General features: G+C 34.3%; 2 protein-coding genes across 2 annotated transcripts; both read left to right on the forward strand.

Moving 5' to 3' along the window:
* The first annotated feature begins 1,445 nt into the window (after positions 1-1,445).
* On the forward strand, positions 1,446-1,995 carry LOC121213872 (uncharacterized). The gene is made up of 2 exons (XM_041087137.1): positions 1,446-1,660; positions 1,756-1,995. Exons 1-2 carry the CDS (start codon positions 1,468-1,470, stop codon positions 1,914-1,916), a joined length of 354 nt encoding a protein of 117 aa, XP_040943071.1. The 5' UTR covers positions 1,446-1,467; the 3' UTR covers positions 1,917-1,995.
* A 1,073-nt stretch (positions 1,996-3,068) lies between these two features.
* On the forward strand, positions 3,069-16,662 carry LOC107922255 (NPC intracellular cholesterol transporter 1). Its single transcript, XM_016852187.2, has 39 exons — positions 3,069-3,252; positions 3,814-3,866; positions 4,169-4,268; positions 4,485-4,592; positions 4,941-5,057; positions 5,364-5,514; positions 5,597-5,844; positions 5,989-6,177; positions 6,422-6,498; positions 6,582-6,699; positions 6,918-7,001; positions 7,767-7,862; positions 7,989-8,090; positions 8,589-8,654; positions 8,884-8,979; positions 9,085-9,192; positions 9,306-9,419; positions 9,625-9,708; positions 10,402-10,530; positions 10,716-10,914; positions 11,015-11,158; positions 11,350-11,393; positions 11,518-11,601; positions 11,728-11,796; positions 11,889-11,965; positions 12,871-12,940; positions 13,126-13,275; positions 13,785-13,850; positions 13,951-14,095; positions 14,248-14,312; positions 14,409-14,474; positions 14,777-14,870; positions 15,082-15,118; positions 15,345-15,402; positions 15,483-15,593; positions 15,709-15,776; positions 15,874-15,940; positions 16,035-16,103; positions 16,218-16,662. The coding sequence occupies exons 1-39, from the start codon at positions 3,199-3,201 to the stop codon at positions 16,302-16,304; spliced, it is 3,864 nt and encodes a 1,287-aa protein (XP_016707676.1). The 5' UTR covers positions 3,069-3,198; the 3' UTR covers positions 16,305-16,662.
* Positions 16,663-19,017: the final 2,355 nt, after the last annotated feature.

Raw genomic sequence — 19,017 nt, forward strand, 5'->3', positions numbered from 1 at the left:
TGGTGGCATTGTAGCCACTGGAGAGAATGCATGGGCACCTTCGTCTGGTGTTCTTCCAAGTGGGGTTCCTATGGGAGATGATGCACCTAATGAGGGATTTGGTGATTCAGATGAACATAGTAACGAGAATGAAGGTATTCCTCCTGATGAGGTACCATCAAACCCTTTTCATGAAATCCCTGATCAAAGAAAGCAAACACTTGGGGTTGCACACGGTAAAGGAAAAAAATCAAGTTCAAGTAGAAAATCATCAAGAAATACATTAACTACCCAGATTGAGAAATTGTGTGAGAGCATGTCTAGTCCAAGGAAGTCAGTGAATGAAATTATTTTTCCACACTCTCAATATACTATTTCAAATGCAATGGATGCTTTGCGTGTTTTGGGTCATGAAATTCCAAAAAAAGATGAACTGTACTATTTTGCCACCAAAATGTTCTAAATATCGATGAAACGAGAAGTTTTTTTGAACTTAGATCTAGATGATAGGGTTTGGTGGCTTCGACGCGAGTATGCTGAACAAAATCCAATTGCATCATTTCGTCCTTGGTAGCAACATCCTCATTTCCCTTCCAACCATACCATCAACCACCTCCACCATAAGCTCCTTAGAATTATTATTGTAATATAACTATACTACTTTTTTATATGTAAAACTAACGTATGATACTTTTTATGTTTGGTATTTTTATGCTATGCTTTTAATCAAGTTTCTGTATTGTATAGAATGTCACGAAATATTAATTTACTTTCATTTGATTACTTTTTCAGGTTATGGATGAATTTAACAATATGTATAATAGTTTTTATATGAATTATGATACCTCTGAATTAAGTGAAGAAGCTCAACGAAGAATAGCCACAATTGTTACCCAAGTTGAGCACAACAATTATCATAATGAGGAAGAATATGTGTTAAGCAGTGTATTGGTACACCATGAAACTTATTTCACTATGCAACCGCGTATGGATTCAAATTATACTGGTCAAATATGGGTGAACGAAGTATTAAATGGGCACGATGATCGTTGCATGATTAGTTTTAGGATGCCAAAAATATATTTCACAGATTATTGCATGATTTGCAAACAAATTATGGCTTAAAGAATGGGAAAGTATCGGCGATGGAGAAGTTAGCATTATCATTGTACATTCTTGGAAATAGAGAATCAAATTCAAATGCAACAGAGCGATTTCAACGATCTGGGGAAACTGTTAGTCGAATTTTTACTGATATGTTGCATATATTTGCTCGAATGGGAATAGACACGATTAAACCCATTGAAGGTCAATTCGAGGAAGTACTGAACCGTATTCGACATGATACAATATATTGGTCTCACTTTAAGGTAAAATTTACACAATCTTTATATTTTTAAAACATAAATTATTTCTAACTTTTATCTCATTACTTGTATTTATTTTAAAAGATTGTATTGGGGCCATAGATGGAACACACATAAAAGCATGCATTTCGCCTTCTTCTCAATACCTTATATCGGACGGAAATGTGAACCAACTCAAAATATTATGGCAGCTTGTGACTTCAACATGTGCTTTATTTTTGCATTTCCTGGTTGGGAAGGAACAACACATGATATTAGAATTTTTTTGCAAGCACTTAGAAAGCAAGAGTTGAAGTTTCCACACCCTCCACCAGGTCGAACTTTAATTTTTTAATTACTTTTTACATAAAAAATATTAAAATTTTTAATTTATTTTTAAACTTGATATTATGTTTTACTTTTTTTGCAGGAAAATATTATCTTGTGGATTCCGGATATCCACAAATGGCAGGTTTTCTAGGTCCATATAGGGGGAACAATATCATTTATCTGATTTTCGTCGAGGTAATCATCAAGTATCTGGAAAAAAAGAAATCTTTAATCATGCCCATTCTTCGTTACGCTCTGTGATTGAACGAACATTTGGAGTGTGGAAAAAAAATGGCCAATATTAAGAGATATTCCAAGTTATTCATTCGACAAGTAAGTTTTAATAGTTATTGCAACAATGGTTTTGCATAATTACATTCGAAGACATGCTTGGTCAAATGATGAGGATTTTCGAGAATTTGAGAATATACCGGACATGCCAGTCTCTTCAAGCCAGTTTGACAGAGGTGAATCGAGTTCTTCTAACAGAGAAAGTGACCTTGAAATCACAATGTTAAGGGAAACCATTGCAACTAGTTTAATGAATCAATATTTGTAAACACATTTTGTATCATAACCTAATTTCTAGTAATAATGAAACTTGTTATGTCTTATGTTACTATATTTTTTTATATTAAAAATCATCCGTTTAAATACTTCAAAATTTGATCCAAGTATAATGTTATTATTTGTGAAAATAATATTTATCATTGTTATAAAAAATATTTAATTATAACTATAAAAAAATAAAAAATAATTATCATTTTATGTAATAAATAATTTAAATTAATTATATAATTCATTAAAATATTGGAAGATACATTTTAATATTTTATTAAATGAATTTGCATATTTTAATAATTTTAAAAAAGTAAAATAATTTAAATAACTTCTATTATATATCAATTCTAATTTGATGTCTTTAATAGTCATTTTTCATTCTTACCTCACCGCTACAGCTGCGTTTGAATCCAAACACACACTCCACCATTGTTTCTAATCTCACCGCTACAATACCCAATCTCACAGCTACAGTAACTAATCTCACCGCCACCGCTGTTTTTAACCTCACCGGAAGTAAACACACCGCCCATCCAAACTAACCCTAACTCGATTATGAAATATTTTAATATAGAAAATATCAAAAAATATGTTTACCACAGTTAGTGATTTAATTAAAATAACTTTTTACAAAGTGAAACCAAGCAAACCACGCAAATACCAAATGAAGCCAACCGAAAGCGAGGGTGTTAACGTAAATAGCATGAATACGTGTCCTCAATCATAAATCCGTGCCAAGGATTTCATTATTATTTACCTTAAAATTGTTGGAGAAACAATTTAAATTGGTTGGCAGGTGTGAACGAGTATTTTTCTGGCTCCAAAGTAGCTATAAATATAGTTTTCCCTTTTTCACTCCCTCCCTCCCTCCTTCACTCCCTCACACCTTCACTCCACAAAACGGCTTCACCAGTTTTCTTTCTAAATAATTTCTGCCTTCATCTCTCAAACTACCAAAGCTGCAATTCTGCAGGGAAAAGACATGCACTTCTCTCGCCGAAGAACTGGATTTCTTTTATCCATTGCTTTGTTTCAGGCGAGCGCTTCCGTCGCTTTCATTCTCTGCTTCCACTGTTCCAATTTTACTTTCTTTTTTCTTTTCTTTTCTGTTCAATTCTGACTTCTTTTTGGCGTTTAATTTTTATCTCTTCTTTTTACGGGAAAAAATTGTCATTGTCTTTCCTTTTTGGACTCTTGATTGAACTCTGAGAGATCTACAATCAGATTTTGTGCTTCTTATTTTTGGTCAAAGCTTGTCAATACTTCACTTGATCAAGTTTTTTTTCTCCTTCAGTTTTCAAAATGAAATCGAAGCTTGAAATGCTGAATTCAAGTTATATTTTGCCTCCTCTGTTTCTATCAGAAACAGAATCTTAAATTATTTGTTGTTTCTTTGGTCATAATCTTCCATAAAAAATGGGAAAAAAAAGAAAAACAAAATAAGTCGCATATAATTGTTAGCTAACGGGGTCATGAGCAGATCTTTTTCTTTCTTTCGTTTTGGCATTTCAATTTAGCGAAAGTTTTAGCAAAAAGAAAAAAGATTCAATTGTCCTCGTTAATTTCAACTGAATTTGCCGTTTTTTTTTATTTGTAGGTTTTATTAATTGTACAAGTGGCCGTTGCACAGACGAGCAATGATGAACGAAGGTAAGACTTTTTATTCATGCTTACCTCTGCTAAGTTTCTTACAAAATAGAAAAATAATAAAATTCAATACAGCTCAAATTTATTTTTCTGAGCTGTCATTGTAACGCGAGTGTCGTACGTTTCTAGTGCTATTATCTTCTCCTGTAAAATAATAGCCCCAACAATTCGTGGTTAAATTTGCGCTTTCTAACAATCTATACAATAACTAATGACAAATGTTTTTCTTAACCTTGTTTGAAAACTTTAATTGGTAAATTATCATTAATTATTTTTTTTTTCGTGTTTGTGTTTGATATGTCTAGGCAGAGACATTCTGAAGGATATTGTGCAATGTATGACATTTGTGGAGAGCGAAGTGATGGCAAAGTAGTGAACTGTCCTTATGGTTCTCCAGCAGTAAAGGTTAGTTGCTCATTACTGTCTCATATAAATTTTGTACTAATTATGGTTAATAGCAGTTGACTGTCTCGCAAGATATGAACTATATTCCATGGGCCAATTTGCACAAGTATCTTCTTTTTTTTTTGGTTTTATTTTTTGTTTTGAAGAACTTTGGAAAAACCTGTTACAAAATATAACTGTAATTATTTGACGTTTACATCTTATTACGCCTCTCAGCCTGATGAGTTACTTTCGTCAAAGATTCAAAGTTTGTGCCCCACAATTACTGGAAACGTTTGTTGTACAAAAGCTCAATTTGACACACTACAGAGTCAAGTCCAGCAGGTAAGATTTATCGCTCTGCTCTGCTCTACTCTACTGTTGTTGGTATGCTGACTTGCATTATTAGACATCTATTTCCTAGGGCGAGTTGATGATTACTGCTTCGCTTATGTGGCATTTGATGTCATTAGATTGTTATTTGGCATGATTAACTTTTCTACTAATCTTTGCCTTTCTAGTTTGATCCGAAGTATAAAATTTGTGTCTGACCTGGAAGCTTAAAATCTATTTTAAACAATGAATTCCATTTGAGCATCACGGTCGGTTTTGATCGATTGGAGGTAGTCGATTGCATGCTCCTAAATTTCATCATTTCATAACATTATTTATTTCCTTTGTGCATTATTGCAGGCAATTCCTTTTCTTGTAGGCTGTCCAGCTTGCTTGAGAAACTTTTTGAATCTGTTCTGTGAGCTCACATGCTCCCCAAATCAAAGTTTGTTCATCAATGTGACTTCTATATCCAAGGTCAGGGATCCTAACTAATCCTCATGGTCATGTTCTAAGAAAACTTGATATCTTGTCATATGATTGTGGCTTGGTGTATGCCTTCTAAAAACTTGGCAATGTCATTGACTAATATGAACTTGGCAATGATATCTTTTATCATATTGTAGTTTCAAACGTTATTTTACGGTTGAAAATCTGAATTCACTGCTATCATACACAATGTCTTAAGTAAGCTTATTTAAACAGATGGCCATGCACTTCTTTATGGATATATTTTTATATCAAAGATGATAAATTACTTTATATATCTTATTCTCTTTGCAGATAAAAAATAACTCGACTGTGGACGGAATTGACTTTTTCATAACTGATGATTTTGGTGAGGGGTTGTATGAATCTTGCAAGGATGTCAAGTTTGGTACCATGAATACTCGTGCTTTGGAATTTATTGGTGCTGGTGCTAAAAATTTTAAAGGTGAGGTGATAGTTACAAGTTCATATTGTGAGACTTGTATGTCATGTCTCAGTATCTTTATCCGCTTGATTGGTTCTGGCAGAGTGGTTTGCTTTCATTGGTAGGCGAGCGCCGAACAACATGCCAGGTTCACCATATGCCATTCAGTTCCTGCCAACTGTTCCTGAATCATCTGGGATGAAGCCTATGAATGTATCTACATATTCATGTAGAGATGTTTCACTGGGCTGTTCTTGTGGTGATTGTCCTTCATCTCCTGTCTGTTCTAATACAGCTATATCTACTTCCAATAAAGCGGCTACATGTTCAGTTCAAATTGGATCTCTTAAGGTGAGGGATTACTTTTGTATTATCTAATTTTTATCTATTTTGCTGAATGAGAATTCCTTAATTCATATGAAAGCACAGTTAGTTTCCTAATTTGAGCTATAATACAGGTTTTTTTAATAAAGTATCTATGTTGAAAATCTGCAGGCCAAATGTGTTGATTTAGCTTTAGCCATCCTTTATATTGTATTGGTTTCTATGTTCTTCGGATGGGGTGTGTTTCACCAGACAAGAAAAAGAAGCCGGTCTTTTAGAATGAAACCATTTACAGATGCAGCTGAGGGTGGTGAATCTCATTCTCTTAGTAGGCAAAAAGCTGACAATCTCCCCATGCAGGTGCTTTTTTTTACTTTGTGCTGACCTTGGATTTTATTCTATTTCTCACTCGATATTCCTGTTTAGGTTATTGCATTCATGTTTGGCATAGAACTTTACAAAATTGTAATTCTTATTTAACAACCTTTCCATGTCACAGTTTTTTTTGTTTCTTCTTCTTCTTCTTCTTCCTTTTTGTTTCTTCTTTTTATTAGTTTAGTTATATGCTTTTCCTATTAAATCTCACGTGATTTTCTTTGTTCAGAGGCTAGAGGATGCTAATCAAAGTAGCACTGGGGTTCAACTTTCTGTTGTGCAAGGATACATGTCAGATTTTTACAGGTTAACTTTCTATATGCATATAAGCTTACATCACTTGAGCAACGGTCAGGTCTGTGATTTTGTTCTTACATACTTATGTTCAGGAAATATGGACTATGGGTTGCCAGACATCCAACCCTAGTATTGAGTTTGTCAGTGGGAATGGTTCTTGTACTTTGCTTGGGTCTAGTCCGTTTCAAGGTGGAAACACGGCCAGAGAAGGTATTATTTGACCGCTGAATAGCTAGATGTATCTTTATATAAACTGAACTTCTCTATAGTTGTGCATCATTGCTCATCATTGTGGACTATAAATAACCACCTATGATTATCTGTCAAGCATTTTGAGATCAGAGATTGATTTTGATATACTTCTGATTACATGCTTCTTTTGGTACACTTTTCTTTTATCTGAATATATGTTATCAATACAATGTCAGCTATGGGTAGGGCCTGGGAGTAAAGCTGCGGAAGAGAAACGGTTTTTTGACAGCAACCTAGCTCCTTTTTACAGAATTGAGCAGGTTTTGCCTTATTTTATTCTATTTTCCCTTATTTACCATGTTATCTGGTTCCCCTATTGTTTTCTTTAATAACGGTTACCTATTGTTGATTGCTGGTAAGAGGGTGAATATCATAGAATGATTCTGAGGTCAAGGTCTGCTAAGTAAAATTTTCTTGTTATATGACATGCTTTTGCAACTGTCAACTTTTATATTTTTACATCTTTTCTTTAAAGTAAAACATTCCTGCTAATTCTTTTTCGGAGAAGATATTCCTGGTTCCTTAAGGGTTCTACCATCTGCCTGCAATATCATTTCTATATTTAATATCCCTCACTACATCTTTTTTGATCTTTTCCTCTCTCCTTTTAACTATTTATTAAAATAAACTTTGTTTATATGATTCTCTTCCTTATAGCAACATTTTTCTCACGTTCTTTTCTTGTTTTCTCTAATGAGAGTTTTATAGGAACCATTGGTTTAAATTCCTCTTCATTGGATTTAGCAATGTGCAATATAATTTCCATATAGCCCTCATTTCACCTTTAAAAAAATAATAATCTTTTCCTCTCTCCTTTTCCTATTTATTTAAATCAACTTTGATTGTATAGTTCTCTTCCTCATAGCAACATTTTATCACATTCCTTTTATTTTCTTCACTAATGGGAGATTATATAACTGATGGTTTAAATTCATGTTCATCGGATTGAGCATTGGTTTTGTTTTTCAGGTGCATGTGTCTTACCATATTACTTTGGAATAACTAATGTTATCTATGTTTTTCAGCTAATATTAGCAACAATTCCAGATGTCTTGAATGGTAAATCACCCAGCATTGTGACTGAGGAAAATATTAAGTTGTTATTTGAAATTCAAAAGAAGGTATTGGTTCTACTTTAATTTGTCAGGTTGGATTAACATAACACAGTCTGACCTGAATTGTAATTGTTTGTACATTTACGCTCTCTTAAAAAGGTCTTACTTAAACACCTTTAGTTTACTTAACAGATTGATGGAATCCGGGCAAATTATTCTGGCTCAATGATATCTTTGACAGATATTTGCATGAAGCCAATGGGGGAGGATTGTGCCACACAAAGTGTTATACAGGTACCGTGCTTGTCTTGTATCTGGCATGAGTGAAGCATATAGAATCATAAATTGGCAATTTAAATGTAAAAGTATGGAAGTTGAACTGATGAATTGGATGTCATCATAAATTGTTCAATCTCAGCAGAAAAGCAATATGCTTCATATTACTTTATATGGACAATTTAGTTGCCCTTTTATATGCATATTTCAGAAGTGAAAAACATTTTGATGTTATGTCTTATTAGTTTGTTAGTTATGACAATCCATGCTTCTTTTGTAATTACATGCATGTGACATGAACTTAGCCTGGTTTTCTGCTCTTCCACCTGCCTGTGTTTTGATTCTCGTGTTATACTTTTGACTTATCTCTGAAATAGATAATGATCTGTCATTTTCTGTTGTGTTTTATATTTCAGCACCAAGTAACTCATCATTGAATTGCCAGAGCACCTTATAAGTTCTCCTTTCTGATCCTTTTTCTTTATTATTTTTATTTTATCATGTTTCTTTTGATAGTATTTCAAGATGGATCCAAATTATGATGCTGATGATCGACTGGAACACGTGAACTATTGTTTTCAGGTATATCCTAATACCTCTTTATTTATTTGGTTTAAAGGTAATTGCCTTCTTTACGATTCTACTTAACCAGCCTCTATTCTAACTACTTAACCAGCCTCTATTCTAAGGCATGTTCAAGTTATAGATTTTAACAGTAAAATTAAATTGTTGATTCTTTTAGTTTTGTCTCACTCTATTTTTTTGTCACCTGAGTTGACCTTTAATGTTTACATGCTATGTTTTCTTTCAGCATTATACCTCTGCAGAATCATGTATGAGTGCTTTTAAAGCCCCAGTAGATCCTAGCACTGTATTAGGAGGTTTCTCTGGAAGCAACTATACTGAGGTGCTAATTTTACTTTCCTGATCTGTCAATACAGTCAGATCATTGGATGTAAGATCTTTAAAATATAATTGGATGTGGTAACCTAAGATTTTCTTTATCATACAGGCTTCTGCATTTATAGTAACTTATCCGGTAAACAATGCTTTGGACAAAGAAGGGAATGAAACTCAAAAAGCAGTTGCTTGGGAGAAGGCCTTTGTTCAGTTAGCAAAGGTTTGGTACTTGTACTTGCATCATATCAAGGATTGTTTATTGTCTTGCACTTGCCTTGTATTGCCATTTCTCAGATAAGTGAGTTTCACATGCAATTCTATGTTATGGAACAGGATGAGTTGTTGCCTATGGTTCAGTCTAGAAATTTGACATTTTCTTTTTCTTCGGAAAGCTCCATTGAGGAAGAGTTGAAAAGAGAGAGCACCGCAGATGCCATAACCATATTGGTAGGTGTTTGTCTCTATTATGGCTTGAAAACATGATACCTGAGTCCTGTATATAGAAGCTTAACTTTTGTAACTAATGGATTCTCTAACAACCCTGCCTTTAGCTTCTTTTAGAATAAAACTATTAACCTTGTAAATGTGACTTTTTTTCTTTGGAAATTTTCTCTGACTGCTTTCTTGTGTCTGCTGCCTTATATTATTGCAGATAAGCTATCTTGTGATGTTTGCTTACATATCTCTGACCTTGGGTGATACACCTCGATTATCTTCCTTTTACATTTCATCTAAGGTATCTTATTCATGTTTCTTCTTTACGGAAAATATATTCTTTTTTGAATTATTTTTCTTCCTATCTCCTTCTGTTCTTTTTTTGGGTGTGTATTCTAGCTTAAGCTTTTCTGTTGAGGGGTACTGAAATTTATCTGATCAAGTGCTACAGAATTCGAGCCTGGACAGATTTAACTGCATAAGGTTAACAGTCATAAATGCACTCTGAAAAGCTTTTTGAAGGTTTACCCCTAATTAGTATTTCTTTTAACAGCAATAGAGAGACTTTTTTTCCGGTGAACGAACATTTTGATATAATCTCAGGAAGGAAAGGACAAAGAAAATGAGATAGATTGGTTATTTTTTAGAATCCAACCGTTAGAATGACTTTTTCTAGACCTCTTTTATATGTTGTTTCCAATTTACAGAAACTTATTTTAGGCGACCTTTTTACCTAGACAAAGTATGACTAATTATGCTTTCAGGAATCTATATCTAATAAATGAGTTTCTCTTGGTTTTGAGGATTTCTAAGTCATGCTTTATCTGATGACTTGAGGTTCTGCTTGGACGGAGCAATAAATAAGCATCCCTTTGAATCTAGGACTGCAATAGTTAGGTTAACAAGATCAAAAAAGCTCCCTGCTAGGGTTGGATGAATGTCTGAAAATTTTTCTGTTACTTATCTTCTATGATGTGTACTGATTGTCTTCCAGGTATTGCTTGGCCTTTCTGGCGTTCTGCTTGTCATGCTCTCAGTTCTTGGATCTGTAGGATTTTTCAGTGCTATTGGAGTAAAATCTACTCTAATCATAATGGAAGTTATTCCTTTTCTTGTTCTTGCAGTAAGTGCCCTCCTCCTTTAGCATATTTCAAATTCATATGATGTTAATTTTGTAACTATCATGTGTTTTGACTTGGAGGATTTTTATATTACAATTACATCAAGTATTTTGCCTGGCAAATTCTATCTCTCTATTGCCAAGTTCTGTCGTAGCTCACCTTCTGAACTCTTTTTATCTTGTAACAGGTTGGTGTGGATAATATGTGCATACTGGTGCACTCTGTTAAGCGGCAACCTTTGGACTTACCTCTAGAAGGAAGGATAAGCAATGCACTTGTGGAAGTGGGGCCATCCATAACCCTTGCTAGTCTATCTGAGGTTTTTGTGTTTGCAGTTGGAAGTTTCATTCCTATGCCCGCCTGCCGTGTTTTCTCCATGTTTGCAGGTTTACATATTTGTCCATTTTATAGTGATAAAAATAGAATATATTTTTTTCTTTCATGTTGTTTACGTCATTCCCCTTGTACTCGTGCATTCTATTGCAGCACTGGCTGTTCTGTTGGATTTCCTTCTGCAGGTCACTGCTTTTGTTTCTCTGATAGTTTTCGACTTTTTGCGAGCCGAGGGTAGAAGGGTTGATTGTTTTCCATGTATAAAAGCATCATCAACATATGCTGAATCTGAGAAAGGTATAGTTTGTGGATACTGGAGTTGTATGATTGATGAATCATGTAGTGTAATTGTTACGATGATCTTGATTCTTTGAACTGATTTTATATTAGATCTAGTTTTCATAGTTATTTAATACTTCAAACCCTCTCACATTCATTGTAAAACTGTCATGAAGTCTAACTACAGAATTGCTTATGAAAAACTTTAGGCATTGGTGGGAGAAAACCCGGGCTACTGGCTCAATATATGAAGGTAATTGTTTCTACTTCAGAATTTTTGTAATTTTTTGGTGTCAACAGTTAACAAGGTGATTTACCTTTTCTTGAAACAATTTTCATTTGTTTTGCTTATTAATTTGTGTCTGTTTCACTTTTAGGAGGTACATGCTCCCATTCTCAATCTTTGGGGGGTGAAAATTATAGTGGTTGCTGTTTTTGTTGCTTTTGCATTGGCTAGCATTGTAAGCTGCTTTAACTTTGTCAAGTTGGTCTATTATTATTACTACTACTACTACTACTACTGCTACTACTACTACTACTTATTTGTTTGACTTGAAGTAAACTTCTTATGCTTGCAAATTTGGTAGGCACTGTCCACCCGTATTGAGCCTGGTTTGGAGCAAAAGATTGTTCTTCCCCAAGACTCGTATCTGCAGGTTGAATTTTTGTTTCCTTTTAACTGAGTGGAGAAATGAATCGCATGATATCCTCTTTTATCCTTGAGTAATTGGTGCATTTTATCCCGCAGGGCTATTTCAATAATGTTTCAGAGTATCTCAGAATTGGACCACCGCTGTATTTTGTTGTGAAGAACTATAATTATAGGTATTTCCATGTTATTTTTAGTTTTGGTTAAATTATGCTGTTAGTCCTTATACTTTGACAAAATTTGAAATTTAATCCCTGAGTTAAACTAAATCCTACTTTTTTTATTTAAAATCTTAGTCCAGTCATTAAAATCGTAAGTATTTTCTGTCAATTTGTGAACTTGGAATTTTGATTAGGCTGCCCTCATATGACATGCCATATGATTGACAGAAAATAAATATGAAAAATTGAAAAATTTGACAGAAACTATCAAAAACGATAACAATGATTGGATTAGGGTTTTTAAATTGAAAAAGTAGGAGGATTGAATTTTTTAACCTTAGGGACTAAATCTCAAATTCTATACTAGTACAAGGACTAACAACATATTTTAACCTTCTAGTTTCTTTTTTTCTTTAGTTTACTGCATGGTATCTGCTTCTGTTTGCTTAAATGGATGCTTACCTGGTCCAAAGCATAAGAGACATTAACATCTGCTTCAAGTATTGGTTGTTTTTCACTTTTGTATCGTTGCGCACAAACATGATGAACCTTGCATGTAGAGAATTTTCAATAACATAAATGACATAGCTTAATATTGGCTCTTCTAAAAGCGTATATTTTTCTTGTCTAAATTGTATCTGGAATAATTATAAACATCTGAAAAAGAACACGATGGAATTTGTTTTACTACTAATGGCAGAAAACTGCCATTTTAGGCCGAGTCTATTAGAGCTCTATGTGAATATTCTTCTGTTACCTTCTATAACAGAGGGTGTTATCATTTAAGAAGTAGAAACTTGCTGTCCAAGATGTGAATCTTCATTGCTCATCAAGAAAAAGAAATGGAGTTATTCCAGTTTTCATCTAATTGATTTTGTTGATAAATATGCTTTTTCATGCTGATGCTTTTCTATCCTCAGTTCAGAATCAATAGATACAAATAAGTTGTGCTCCATCAGCCAATGTAACTCAGACTCTCTTTTAAATGAGGTAAAATTGTTTGGTATATTCTATCTTGAGTGCTCATTCATGATATAGATTTTTTTTAGTAAACCATGCTTTTCTATTTAGTTTAAAGAATGTTTATGCTTTTAAGATTATCAACAAAACTTGCCTCCTGTTGTTGCTACATGGACTTTGTTTGATATGACAGCTTTATCCTGTTTCCTCTGTAGATAGCTAGAGCATCCTTGACACCAGAATCAAGCTATATTGCTAAGCCAGCTGCTTCATGGCTTGATGACTTTCTTGTATGGTTATCTCCAGAAGCATTTGGTTGCTGTCGGAAATTTACTAATGGGAGTTATTGTCCCCCTGATGATCAGGTTATTATCCTATTATTCTTTGTACTTGTTAGATTTAATTCACCTCCTGTGATATGCTGAAAATATTTCATTCCCCAGTAATGAGTTGTTCCTTCCAAATTATCTTATCTAATAGCTTGGACTTAATCTGCTGGGCCTGATTTGTGTTTTGCTTGTGAAAAGATAACCACTTGAACCCAAATTACATGTTTCTTTAAAATACTATACTGCTATAATAGGTTGAAGGAAATTTGGTTCTAAAATTTTTATCTAATTCCAAGACCGTGGGGGATAGCTTTACAGCTAAGTGGCTTTTGGTAATGGTGCTTCCATTGTTGAGCAGAAAAACCAGATATCCCTATCTAGTGTCTTAATACTTGGCTATGCTTAACAGTAGTCATTTCTTAGAAGATAGCACTGAGTTCACTATCCTGTTTCTCATATCATGCCAGAATTAGGTTTTCCAAGAATTTCATTTATGGTAATTGGATATGGTTTGGTTCACTGAAATTAAATTTTCTTTCTTCCAGCCTCCTTGTTGCTCTCCCAATGACACTGCTTGTGGGTTGAGTGAAGTGTGCAAAGATTGCACTACGGTAATATACTTATATTCTGCCTGATATTTTGGTACTACTGTAATATTTGTCAACATGAAAATAAGCAGTTCTTGTGACTAACAATTATGTGATGTTTCAGTGCTTCCGTCACTCAGATTTACATAATGATCGCCCCTCTACAGCCCAATTTAGGGAGAAACTTCCATGGTTCCTTGATGCTTTGCCTTCTGCTGATTGTTCAAAAGGCGGACATGGTGCTTACACTAGCAGTGTGGAAGTCACAGGTTTGTTTGAATAGATCTTTCTTTTGCAATTGCACCCAATTTACCATTCGTTGACAATTTTCACTTGCCTATTTTACTTTGAGATAGAATCTGTAAATGATACATATTCTAATTTGGATTTGGTAGTCACTGGTTTTACATTTTGTTATCAGGCTATGAAAGTGGTATCATTAAGGCATCATCATTCCGCACCTACCATACACCACTCAATAAGCAGGTAGAACTAATACTCAGTTAGGCAGTCATTGTTAAGTAATTTTCCTTTTTATTTTGTATTGCAGCAGCACCATTAATTGGCTTTCACTTGTTTTAGATTGACTATGTTAACTCAATGAGGGCTGCTCGAAAATTTGCATCAAGGGTTTCAGATTCTTTAAAGGTAAGATATCAATTGTAATATTCTGTCTTAAATTTTTGGTTTGTATATTTGTCCTTTAATAGAAAAACATGGCTTTTTCTGCTTAATTGGGTACCCTTATCCAGCTCTTTTTTTGCACGGTACAATTGCTAGTCTTTATCATACAACTTTATGGTCCTCATTAATTCTCCTCAACCAACATCGAATGGGAAGTTATTGAGCTTCTCATGCAAGCTGTCTCTTGTTTTGAATATATTTGCAAATTTAAATGTATGCTAGTGATGAGATAATATCTGTTTGTAAACTGAGCTTTTCTGGTGCAGATGGAAATCTTCCCATATTCCGTGTTTTATATGTTCTTTGAGCAATACCTTGATATATGGAAGACAGCTCTCATCAACCTTGCAATTGCGATTGGTTAGTAATTTGCAGAAACCTACCCAACAGTGTCATAAATTAATACACATTTTTCCTGAAATTATTTAGTTTTAAGGCATTTCTGGTACAAATTAATGATTCAAATTTTATTTAGTTTTGTTCCGTCTTTATTTCTCAGCATTCTATGGCTTGTCATTTTGTTGTTATTTCTAATGGTCAATTCTATTTTCTTCTGTTTGATTGCTTGCAGGTGCGGTATTTATTGTTTGTTTAGTTATTACATGCAGGTTAGCTTCCTAATTTTGTCCCTTGACTTATTATACCAAAGTCATTATCAGTCGTTTTTTTTTTTTAAAGTAATTAATAGATTCAGCTATTTAAAATCAGCAAAAGGATTTTTAACTTGGATCTAAAGTCATCGTTAACCTTTGGAGAGATGAAACTATAATATTTCTTTCTTTTACTTACCTGTATAATTATTACTAATCTCTTGGCATTTTCCCCCAAATATAGTTTGTGGACCTCAGCGATCATTTTGTTGGTGTTGGCAATGATTCTCGTTGATCTTATGGTATTCTATTCTTTGACTGTCACCATAAAACTTCTTCCATTTGCTTATCTTATACCCTCTTACAAAGTTAAACTCCTCAGGGTGTGATGGCAATTCTCGGGATTCAACTCAACGCGGTCTCCGTTGTTAATCTTGTTATGTCAGTGGGCATTGTTGTTGAGTTCTGCGTGCATATAACACATGCATTTTCAGTTAGTATCATTCGGCTTTTCATTTAATCTTGGTTCATCCTCCTGATTTGTTGTGTGGATCTTTACCACATTCATCATAATTTTGCTGATATAAACTTACAAGTTCCTTGTGCAGGTAAGCAGCGGGAATAGAAATGAAAGGGTAAAGGAGGCTCTGGGAACGATGGGAGCTTCTGTCTTCAGGTTCTGTTCCTAAACTTATAAGCATCCCCCCTCCCCCACCCACACTCCACTCCGTCTTCCCTTGCTTAACTGTCATTATCTGATTTAATTATTGCAGTGGAATCACTTTGACAAAGCTAGTAGGGGTGCTGGTACTCTGCTTCTCAAAGACGGAAGTTTTTGTGGTATTTATTCCTTCATTGACTTTTTAATTATGGGACCCTTTCATTTTTTCTGTAAAATTTTAATCCATTACCCTCTTTCCTTTGGATTTTGTAGGTCTATTACTTCCAGATGTACCTAGCTTTAGTCCTTCTAGGTTTCTTACACGGGCTTGTATTTTTGCCGGTAAGCCCTCGTTTTTTTTTTCCCTCTCTCATGGAGGGTGAAATGAAATAATGTAGAAAGCCAAGCAGTAAGTTTAGTTCCAAAGCAAAAGCATTGACCAAATGTTTTATTCAGGTGGTGTTGAGCATGGTCGGTCCACTGTCGAGATGTATACAAGTTGAGAAGCAAGATGAGCGACCCTCGGTTTCATCTCAGCCATAATTGATGATCTTTCACACAGTTCATAACTCCTTTTGTAGAGAGTTTTACCATGTCTGATATAGAAACTGCATGTACAACCAGAGCAAAGGCTTAAAAAGGGGGGGAAAAGAGAATAGTTGTCCCCATCCCATCCCAACATGTAAAGGTTTGTTTAGAGAAGGAAAAGAAGAAGAAAGTAATAGAAAAATGATATTGGGTGCTGTCGTTGTTGTTGTCAATATTATAAGGTAGCTGATTCATCTAATTTAAAAGTTAATACTTGGGATAGAGTTGTTGTGAGATTTATATCTCTGTTATTTTTCGGACATGTTCACCGTATTCGTCCTACGTAATCTTTATTTGTTTTTTTTCTTCTTAATTTTCGTTACTTAAATTTCTCCGGTACTTTATATTTCTCGTCTACAAGATCAATGAAGTAACTTTTTGGTGAAACACTTGCACGTGGCATTTGCCATATAGGGAGCCCCAAAATCCGAAGGAAATAATGTTCTGTTTTCACCTCATGGTATGAGATCCTGATGTGTATCAGATAAAGGTGAAAGAATATAATGATTTTCACTGACAGAAGAGGGAAAAAAAATAATCTATGGCCGGGGTCAACAAAGAAAAAAAATTAAAAAGTTTTTGAAATTTTATGTAATTGGTAGTTGAAAACATGTATTAAATAGTTTACATTGTTACAATATAAAACTTTATTAAAAACACTCTTATGGTGCAATGTACTATACGCCACACTTTTAAGATGTCCTTTGTATGCATAATATCCCAACTTGCCGCGACTCTAGCACATTCCCAGCTTGGTCTCTCCTGCCGTACACACTCTTACAGCAGAACTTGAAACATGAACAAACACTTATAAGTTCTCACAAGCTTAGTGAGTTTTAATCTAAATTACCTCAAAGCCTTTTTAGTTGAACTTCTTATCATGAATATTTTACCTTTCTAATTGAACTCCTTATCTTGAATATTTCGGAATTCATCTCTATCTTTGGCAGATACTTTCCTAACACTAGACATATACATATACGTCAGCATCCATACTTAACATACCTACTCACCCTTCACTCTTTGGCTGATTCTAGATCTTACTAGTCAATACAGATCTTATTTCCTATCCAGAAAAACAATTATTCTTCTCAGAAGAATATCCATACAGAGTCTACCTTGGACAGATTCTCCTTCAAATAGACATAGAATACTTTTACCCCCAGGATAGGTACTCACAAATACTACTTTTAGCGGATAGTAAAACTAACGAATCTCTTAGGTTGAACTCCATACTGATCTTAACTCTAGCAAATTCTTATACTGATTCTGGTAGCTATTAAATTACCAATCAGATCATATCTTGAAGCAACCCCAGATTATAACTTATACAAATAATGAAACGTTCCTGATCATCTAGAAGAATTCCATACGACTAAGTTACATAACATGAGAACACCCAACTTGAGAAAAGACTTCAATTCCAAATGGCCTCTATACGAGACCTAAAAATCATTCAGATTTGGCGGTTACCAAATAACTTAGATTACTTCCTTAAATGGTGTAGACAAGCTTAGGTCTAGCGAACACTTAAACCTTTCATAACTACGAATATGTCAATTTCCTGTACTGACATACTACTATGGCAGATTCCTCTTTTAGAAATACAGATGCATACTCTTTGTCAAGAAATACCCCTTAAAGCTTATTCAATTTCATCACAAGACTACGAATATGTCAATTTCCTGTACTGACATACTACTATGGCAGATTCCCCTTTTAGAAATACAGATGCATACTCTTTGTCAAGAAATACCCCTTAAAGCTCATTCAATTTCATCACAAGACTAACCAAATCAAATTATCTTCAGACTTATCAGATCCTTATCATAGAGTTAGTTATCGAAGAAATCACAAAACTTCCCAGATATTGCCACAAAGGTGATTAACCAAATTCTACCACGTAGGCATTACTGAATACACCACATAGACGTTACAGGATTCACCACAAAGGCAATACAGAATACATCACTAAGGCTTAGCAGAACACGCCACACAAGCATCATAAAGAGTTATGTGTTTACTGTCCCGACGGACTTTCTCAAAAGGTGTCATGGTTTTCTCCTTCATGGTCTTATACATATCTTCACATGGTCATTTGTCAGTCCAATTTACATCTCGTCAAAGGCAACACCATTAATATTTTCATTGTCATACTATGTCATGGGTCTCAGCCACATGGACTTACACATCCTCATGTCTTGTTTTACTAGTCCAGTTTACATTTCACCAAGGCTACACAATGAGTATACTTGTCGTCGACATAATCTGCCTATCTGGTTAGCAATGTATCTGTCCTACCGGAGGCATCACAATTGAATGATTTATTCACTTAACATCAATTACACTTACCCAGATTCATTCACTCACCTAACTAATTCATACTCTTCCATACTTGCTTTTGCATGCATACATATCATAGATCATCTCATTCATGCAACAACTTATATAGCTCACTTATAAACATGCAATGCTTTTTTACGATGCTTCATACATACATATTTTCACCAGTTATGTGAAACCCCTAACCCATATCCGTCGTAATAATAGGGTTACAGAGCATTACAAAAAACTTTTAACTTAAAAATTCGATTACAATTATTTATAAAACACATCATACTCCATTCAAACACATGCATAACGTCCCTTTTTCGAGCCCTCGAGACCT

This window comes from Gossypium hirsutum, chromosome D01 (assembly GCF_007990345.1).
Source record: "Gossypium hirsutum isolate 1008001.06 chromosome D01, Gossypium_hirsutum_v2.1, whole genome shotgun sequence".
NCBI classification, from domain to species: domain Eukaryota; kingdom Viridiplantae; phylum Streptophyta; class Magnoliopsida; order Malvales; family Malvaceae; genus Gossypium; species Gossypium hirsutum.

Excerpts from the sequence above, each read along its gene's own strand:
- LOC121213872 (XM_041087137.1), top strand. The coding sequence starts at position 1,468 with ATGCATTTCGCCTTCTTCTCAATACCTTATATCGGACGGAAATGTGAA. Across the intron at positions 1,661-1,755 it reads GTTTCCACACCCTCCACCAG|GAAAATATTATCTTGTGGAT; the intron begins GTCGAACTTTAA and ends CTTTTTTTGCAG.
- LOC107922255 (XM_016852187.2), top strand. The coding sequence starts at position 3,199 with ATGCACTTCTCTCGCCGAAGAACTGGATTTCTTTTATCCATTGCTTTG. Across the intron at positions 7,863-7,988 it reads TATTTGAAATTCAAAAGAAG|ATTGATGGAATCCGGGCAAA; the intron begins GTATTGGTTCTA and ends TTTACTTAACAG. Across the intron at positions 8,655-8,883 it reads ACGTGAACTATTGTTTTCAG|CATTATACCTCTGCAGAATC; the intron begins GTATATCCTAAT and ends GTTTTCTTTCAG.